The 8,285-nt window shown below is 47.7% G+C and overlaps 1 protein-coding gene across 1 annotated transcript in view; it reads right to left on the bottom strand.

The window, feature by feature from the left end:
- C3 (complement C3) overlaps positions 1-8,285 on the bottom strand; it is a 43,523-nt gene that overhangs the window by 20,981 nt on the left and 14,257 nt on the right. Inside the window, exons 12-16 of the mRNA XM_017880048.1 lie at positions 8,027-8,156; positions 7,691-7,762; positions 7,306-7,503; positions 5,547-5,655; positions 5,202-5,287 (exon numbers count right to left, since the gene is read on the bottom strand). Of these exons, the coding sequence (XP_017735537.1) occupies positions 5,202-5,287; positions 5,547-5,655; positions 7,306-7,503; positions 7,691-7,762; positions 8,027-8,156 (595 nt within the window). The remainder of the gene's footprint in view (positions 1-5,201; positions 5,288-5,546; positions 5,656-7,305; positions 7,504-7,690; positions 7,763-8,026; positions 8,157-8,285) is intronic.

The following is an 8,285-nucleotide window of genomic DNA, read 5'->3' as shown; positions in this document are numbered from 1 at the left end:
TTTTTTCTTTTTGAGACAGGGTCTCGCTCTGTCACCCAGAGTGCGGTAGCGTGATCTTGGCTCACTACAACCTCCGTATCCTGGGTTCAAGCAATTCTCCTGCCTCAGCCTCCTGAGTAGCTGTGATTACAGGCACCCACCACCATGCCCTGCTAATTTTTTGTATTTTCAATAGAGATAGTGTTCACCATGTTGGCCAGGCTGGTCTCAACCTCCTGACCTCAGGTGATCTGCCTGCCTCGGCCTCCCAAAGTACTGGGATTACAGGCGTGAGCCACCACGCCCGACCTGAATTGTACATTTTAAAAAGGTGACATATAGAATGTGAATTAAATCTTAATTTTATTAAAATGATGATTGATTGAGTGGAAAACATTTAAGCATGTTTGCAACAACTTGAGTATGAGGATCTACCTTTTCTTTTTCTTTCTTTTTTTTGTAGAGATGGGGCTTTGCCATGTTGCCCAGGCTGATCTCAAACTCCTGACCTCAAATGATTTGCCAGCCTCAGCCTCTCAAAGTAATGGGATTACAGCCGTGAGCCATCACACCTGGCCTGAGAATCTACCTTTTTGAACTATAAATGTTATGAAACCTAAAATACAGATCAAAGTATTTCCAACGAAAACCTAGCATCCTGGGCTGGGCGTGGTGGCTCACACCTGTAATCCCAGCACTTCGGGAGGCTGAGGAAGGCAGATCCCTTGAGGTCAGGAGTTTGAGACCGGCCTGGCCAACATGGCGACACCCAGTCTCTACTAAAAAAAGGAGACTTAGCATCCTATTTACGCCACTGAACTCCAGCATAGGTGACAGAGCAAGATCCTGTCTCAAAAAAAGAAGGAAAATCTAGTATCCTAAATGAGATGTACTGAATTGTAAACTACATGCTAGATTTTGAAGACAGTGCAAATGGAAGTAAAATATATCATCAGTAATTTTGATATACTAGTAGATTATTATCAAATCTTAAAAGATTATAGTCACATTATTAGTGTGATGTGGTTTTGCAACTTTTTACAAAATGTTGAAATGATACTATTTTGGGTATATTTAAATTAAACAGAATGTTTTGTAATAAGTTATGATATGGCATAATTATAAATATGTAATCAATAATAAATATCTCATTTATATTATATAACATATAAAATATACATTATATATGTTATATGTCAATAATAAGCAAGATGTACATAATAGTAAGTACATTATAATTATAGATTATAAGCAAAATTAAGATTAATGGTAAATTATAATTATTTATTTATAATATGAATAAATATTTATTACATAAATTATATATTGAGTGTAATATAATTATATTGTTATGTAATATACAATTATATATTACATTATGTAATATATAATTATATAATTATGATAATTATATATAATATTCATTTGTTAGTGTATATGATAATTATATACAATATATAGATATATAATTATAGTATATGATAATTAAATATAAACAGCATTACAATTATTAAATATTATAAATAAATATTGTAATTAAATTTTATTATAAATTATTATAAAATTATAATAAACCATATAAATTATGGCTTTGGGATAAAGAGAATATTTACACTTAATGTAAATTTTAATATATCTACTTTCTAATGATTTGATCTTTTTTCTTTCTCTTTATCAATATATATTTCCTCTCTTGTATCCACTCTTTGACTCAATCTTTTTTCAATTACTTAAAAGTTCTGGGAAAAATAAACCTTTCAAATATACATAAAACTTGCATGTAGGTGCACATTTTTCCTCTTGGGGCAGACTCCCATATGGCTTGACATAGTGCCGATGTCTACTTAAAATGTGGATTGTTTGTCATCCTGGATTTTATTTTTTTGTTTGCATTCCCTTTGATGTTTAAAAAGTATCATATTGGCCAGGTGCAGTGGCTCACGTCTGTAATCCCAGCATTTCAAGAGGCTGAGGCAGGAGTATCACTTGAGCCCAGGAATTGGAGACCAACCTGGGCATCAAAGCAAGACCCCATCTCAAATTAAAATAAATAAATAAATAAATATATATGTACACACACACACACACACACACACACACACATTGCACTAATTGCTACCAAGTGGCAGTTTGGACAAAGAAAATTTTTTAAAGAAAATAATATTGCATTAAAATACTATTTTTGGCGGGGTACGCTGGCTCACACCTGTAATCCTAGCACTTTGGGAGGCCAAGGTGGGTGGATTGCTTGAGGTTAGGAGTTTGAGACCAGCCTGGGCAACATGGTGAGACCCCATCTCTACTAAACATACAAAAAATGAGCTGGGTGTGTTAGTGCTTGCCTGTAGTCCCAGCTACTTGGGAGGCTGAGGCAAGATAATTGGTTGAACCCAGGAGGCAGAGGTTGTAGCAAGGCAAGATGGCACCACTGCACTCCAGCCTGGGCGACAGAGCGAGACTCCATCTCAAAAACAAAAAAAAACACAAAAATTTCCCACACTACACTAATGTAATTTTTTTGGGGGGTGGGCGGTTACTGTTTTGGCATGCTCTTAAATTTTGTGCCTGAGGACAGTGCCTCATCTCTTCACTTGCCTTGCTGTCAACCATCTGTATCTGACCAGAGCTAGCCAGGGTCTCACATTAGGCTGTAGATGGCGGGGGGAGGACAAGTACCTAGGAATGGGACCACCCCTTGTCCCCAGTTTTGTCATGTTGCACAGTCTGACCACCAATGTGTTAATCACGTGTTTCATCCTGCTTCCTTTTGTGTTTGTATCTTTTCTTATTTTCCTTTTTGAGATAGTCTTGCTCTGTCACCCAGGCATGAGTGCAGTGGTGCGATCTCGGCTCACCGCAATCTCTGCCTCCTGGGTTCAAGCGATTCTCCTGAATCAGCCTCCCGAGTAGCTGGGACTACAGGTGCCCGCCACCACACCCGGCTAATTTATTGCATTTTCAGTAGCGATGGGGTTTTGCCACATTACCCAGGCTGGTCTCGAACTCCTGACCTCATGTGATCTGCCCATCTCGGCCTCCCGAAGTGCTGAGATTACAGGGGTGAGCCACCGTGCCCGGCCCCTCATATATCTTTTCTGAATCACTTTGCCCTCTCTCATGTCCACATCACCTCTGAAAGCTTTCTCTTGTAACTGCCTCTGTAACACTGTCACGGCATGGTGGACTCGTATCTTCATCCATTGATCCAAACCCACAGAATGTACAACACTCTCATGTGAAACTTGGAACTTAGGGTGAAAGTGCTGTGTGTCTGGAGGTTCACTGATTGCAACCAATGCACTGCTCCACTGGGGGTGCTGGTAATGGGGGAGGTTGTCAATGTGTGGGGACTAGGGGTGTGTGGGGAGTCTGTACTTTCCCCTGAATTATGCTGTGAACTGAAAAGACTCTAAACAATAAAGTGCACTAAAAAAAAATCACCACAGTGGCTCACGCCTGTAATCCCGGCACTTTGGGAGGCCGAGGTCGGTGGATCACTTGAGGTCAGGAGTGCGAGACCAGCCTGACCAACATGGTGAAACCCCATCTCTACTAAAATTACAAAAATTAGCCGGGCATGGTGGTGGGTGCCTGTAATCCCAGCTATTGGGGAGGCTGAGACAGGAGAATCGCTTAACCTGGGAGGAGGAGGTTGCAGTGAGCTGAGATCGCGCCATTGCACTCCAGCCTGGGCGACAGAGCGAGACTCCTTCAAAAAAAAAAAAGAAAGAAGAAAAGCATCAATGTTAGAGACTGTACCCCCACCCTGTCCAGCTTTTGACAGTGTTAGAGTAGACAGATAGGTGGAAATGAGCAGGCAGGGGAGCTTCCTGGGAAAAGAAGTCCCAGACAGGCTGCCTACTGATAGCGCTGCTCACTGGCAGTCAGCGAAAGGACGACGGCTGCATTAGCTACGTGTGGCCTGGTGGTTGGGGTCCTCCAACGCTGAAGGGGACTTATCAGGTCCTCGCTGGAAATAACCCTGCTAGAGATTTTCCCTGATGACGAGCATGTACACTGCTCCAAAAACCCACCCTAGAGTCGTCTTTTGCTATTATCATAGGAAAAAACACACCCTGGGTGGAGATTTTAGACGCTAATGAGACATGCCGTGTGCGTGCTAGCACGTACAGTCACAGAGCCTGCTCGCCCAAAGAGACCTCCCAAAACATGCCTGCAAGTGACACGCCCTCATGCCCCTTCATGAAAAATCATGTAGGCCGGGCGCGGTGGCTCACGCCTGTAATCCCAGCACTTTGGGAGGCCGAGACGGGCGGATCACGAGGTCAGGAGATCGAGACCATCCTGGCTAACCCGGTGAAACCCCGTCTCTACTAAAAAATACAAAAAACTAGCCGGGCGAGGTGGCGGGCGCCTATAGTCCCAGCTACTCGGGAGGCTGAGGCAGGAGAATGGCGTAAACCCAGGAGGCGGAGCTTGCAGTGAGCTGAGATCCGGCCACTGCACTCCAGCCCGGGCGACAGAGCGAGACTCCGCCTAAAAAAAAAAAAAAAAAAAAATCATGTAAGAGTCTCATAAAAAGAGTCCACCCGCAGTATCTGCTGCTGGCTCATTCTCTTGAGCAGCCGTGTCTGTCATCTTTCAGAGCACACTGTCACTTTCTATTTATTAAGAGAAGGCGTTTCCCTCTCGTTGCCCAGGCTAGAGCACAGTGGCACAATCTCGGCTCACCGCAACCTCCACCTCCCAGATTCAAGCGAATCTCCTGCCTCAGCCTCCTGAGTAGCTGGGATTACAGGTGCTCGCCACCCCCTGCCTGGCTAATTGTTTAGTATTTTTAGTAGAGACGGGGTTTCACCGTGTTGGCCAGGCTGGTCTTGAACTCCTGACCTGAGGTGATTCCCCTGCCTCGGCCTCCCAAATTGCTGGGATTACAGGTGTGAGCCACCGAGCCTGGCCCTGTCTCTTTAAATAAGCATTGTGACTACTATTTTTCCAGGGGGACGAGACCAGAGCTGTTTCTTCCTTCAATAAACTCTGCTACTTAACCCTTGCTATGCATCTCTTGGTTGAATTCTTTCTTCCAAGTTAGACGAGAACTAAGGATTCCCGCAGTTCCTGATAACAACACCTCTGTGGTAACCAGGGCAGAGAATAAAGTGCCAAGAACCATAGGGTTCCTTGACTTTGGATAAAATGAGATGACACTCAGACACCCTGGGGTCTCTGCCTGCCTGGGACCAGCCAGCACCCTCGCTCACCTTTCTTGTCTGACAAGCTCACAGCCAGAATCTCCCATGTGGTGATGGAATCTTTCAAAAATATATTCATGAGCTTCGTGGAGATTCTGGATGGAGAAGAGGTTGGGGCATAAGGAAACGTCATGTAGCAGGGTGGTAGAGGGAGAGAGCTGGTGCAGAGGGATCCCGAGGAACAGGGTGGAAGGGTCTGGGGGTGCCTCCATGTAGGTAACCCAACAAATGATTTTTCTAGGTTGGGCTGTGGGGCTGCACTATGATTCCAGAGAAGACAAGAGATAGCAGGTGCATGCAAATTAAATGGTCTGGCTATGGGGTGGGTTGCATGGGGGATTACCCCGGCCTTACCCATTTTTCGGTGGCTCTTTCAACTCTTCAATCTTCCACAGCCAGCTCTCTGGGAACTCACTTCGGGAAACAATATTCTCCTCTGCGATGATGTCCTCATCCAGGTTACCTGCAGGGGGTTTAGATCTGCATTCAGAACAGACCAGGCCAGGCGCCATGGCTCACGCCTGCAATCCCAGCACTTTGGGTGGCTGAGGTGGGTGGATCACTTGAGGCCAGGAGTTGGAGACCAGCCTGGACAACGTGGTGAAACCCCGTCTCTACTAAAAATACAAAAATTAGCTGGGCATGGTGACACATGCCTGTGATCCCAGCTACTCTGGAGGCTGAGGCAGGAGAATCGCTTGAACCCAGGAGGTGGAGGTTGCAGTGAGCCGAGATCGCACGACTGCACTCCAGCCTGAGCAACAGAGACAGACTCCATCTCAAAACAGCAACAACAACAACAAAAAACCCAAACCAAACCAAACAAACAAAAGAGGCCACCTACTTCCTCAGCAGTCACACCTTTAGATCCTACCTCTGCCCAGGAGGGATACCTAGCAGCGAAATACATCCCGGACACGGAGGGCTGTAGGATGAATTCTCACGAGCCCCAGACACATCTGCCCTGGGAATTACTTCTCCATTAAAAAAAAAAACTAAAAATTATATCCCACAAATGTACTGGTATAAGGACATATACAATGCAGACTGGATTATATTCATTCCTTTCCCTCTGATTTTTAAAGAAATGAAAGCATTTGGCCAGGCACAGTGGCTCACATCTGTAATCCCAGCACTTTGGGAGGCCGAGGCGGGTGGATCACTTCAGGTCAGAAGTTTGAGACCAGCCTGGCCAACATGGCAAAACCGTGCCTCTATTAAAAATATGAAAATTAGCCAGGCATGGCAGCGGGTACCTGTAGTCCCAGATACTTGGGAGGCTGAGGCAGGAGAATCACTTGAACCCGGGAGGCGGAGGTTGTAGTGAGCCGAGACTGTGCCACCGCACTGCAGCCTCGGTGACAGAGTGAGACTCCGTCTCGAAAAGAGATAATAATAAAAGAAGGGAAGCATGTGCACGTGCCTCGAAAGGATCATGGTCCTGAGAAACCACGTCTGCTTCCTCTGAGGGATTTGTCCATTCTGAACATGACTAGGTGAGCTGAGAACATTCCCAGACCTGGTGCAGAACATGGAAGAAGCAGTAGCCTTTAAAAACCATCTAATACAAAAATTAGCCAGGTGCGATGGCATGCGCCTGTAATCCCAGCTACTGGGGAGGCTGAGGGACGAGAATCGCTTGAACCCAGGAGGCGGAGGTTACAGTGAGCTGAGATTGCATAACTGCACTCCAGCCTGGCAACACAGCAAGACTCGGTCTCAAAAAAAAATCTCAATAGGCTGAATGTGGTGCTATGATCCCAGCGCTCTGAGAAGCGAAGTGGGAGGATGGCTTGAGCCCAGAAGTTTGAGACCAGCCTGGGCAACACACTGAGACTCTCTCTCTAGAAATAATAATTTAAAAATTAGCTGGGCATGGTGGCATGCACCTGTAGTCCTAGCTACACAGAAGGCTGAGGCTGAGACAGAAGGACCCCTTGAGCCCAAGAGGTTGACGCTGCAGTGAGCTGTGACTGCACCACTGCACTCCAGCCTGGGCGAAAGAGCGAGACCCTGCCTCTAAATAAATATATAAATCAACAAAAGCAGCTTGACACTACCAGCAAGTAAAAGCAATTGGACTCCTCCCCCTGCCCCACCCCATGGGACCTACTCCTGGCCAGGCCCAGGTGACTGGCCCGCGCGTGCTGCCGCCGCAGCTCTGTGATGTAGTTGCAGCAGTCCAGGAAGGCCTTCTTGCACGCCTCGTCCAGGGTGATGTAACGGGTCCGGCGCTGGCACGAGAACCTCATGGGGTTCTCCCGCATGCCATGCTCGCAGCACTTGCGCAGCTCCTTGGGGTACTTGCCGACTGCGGGAGCACATTCCCCCAGGCCACACCCTCAGCTGGGGACCCGCAGCAGGGGGGACTCGGGTCGGAATCCAGGGAGGCATTTCCCGCCAGGACCTCCCTTCCTCCCTCTCTGGCTCCTGCACAGCCAGGCTCGGGGCTCACAGGGTGGGGTTCAGGGGCAGGAGTGGGTAGGAAAGGCATCCACCTTTGTCCATTCTCTTCTCCGCGAGCTGCACGGAACGGCGTCGGCGGGCGGCTGGCTGGGGGCACTGAAGTTCTGCGGGGCAGGCGGCCGAGAAGAAGATGGCTGAGGCACCTACTAGGTGTCCTCGGTTCACCCCTCACGATCGTGGGAGGTGGGGGTGCTCCTGCTCTCATTTGATGGAAGAGCAAACTGAGGCTCAGAGGGGAGGGGTTTACTTGGTGGTGGTGGTGGAGGCGGGGCTTGAACCCAGGGCCCCGGATTCCAGAACTCTGCTCCCAGCATCTGGGAAGTGGAGGTGCTGTCCGTCCCTGCACCAGCCCCTGGTGGCGACCTCACCTGCCCTCTGGGCGGTCTGCTGGCCACTGCTGCTGGCAAAGGTCAGGCCTGCATCCGAGAAGACACCGGCGTAGTCCTTCCCACTGCCTGGGGTGCAGCCGATGTCTGCCTTCTCCACCACGTCCCAGATCTGCGGGGGGCATAGGGGTGGCAGGACGCAGGGAGGCTAGGCTGGCAGTTGGGATCCCCCACATATGCACCTGTGTATCTCTTCCTGAATGAGCCCACCCCGTCCTGCTTTCATCCCCCCCCCATTCCT

The sequence above is a fragment of the Rhinopithecus bieti genome, unplaced genomic scaffold, assembly GCF_001698545.2.
Source record: "Rhinopithecus bieti isolate Rb0 unplaced genomic scaffold, ASM169854v2 scaffold_10589, whole genome shotgun sequence".
Classification (NCBI taxonomy): Eukaryota; Metazoa; Chordata; class Mammalia; order Primates; family Cercopithecidae; genus Rhinopithecus; species Rhinopithecus bieti.
Note: the sequence above shows the minus strand (reverse complement) of the source record. Positions and strands in the feature narration are given on the sequence as shown.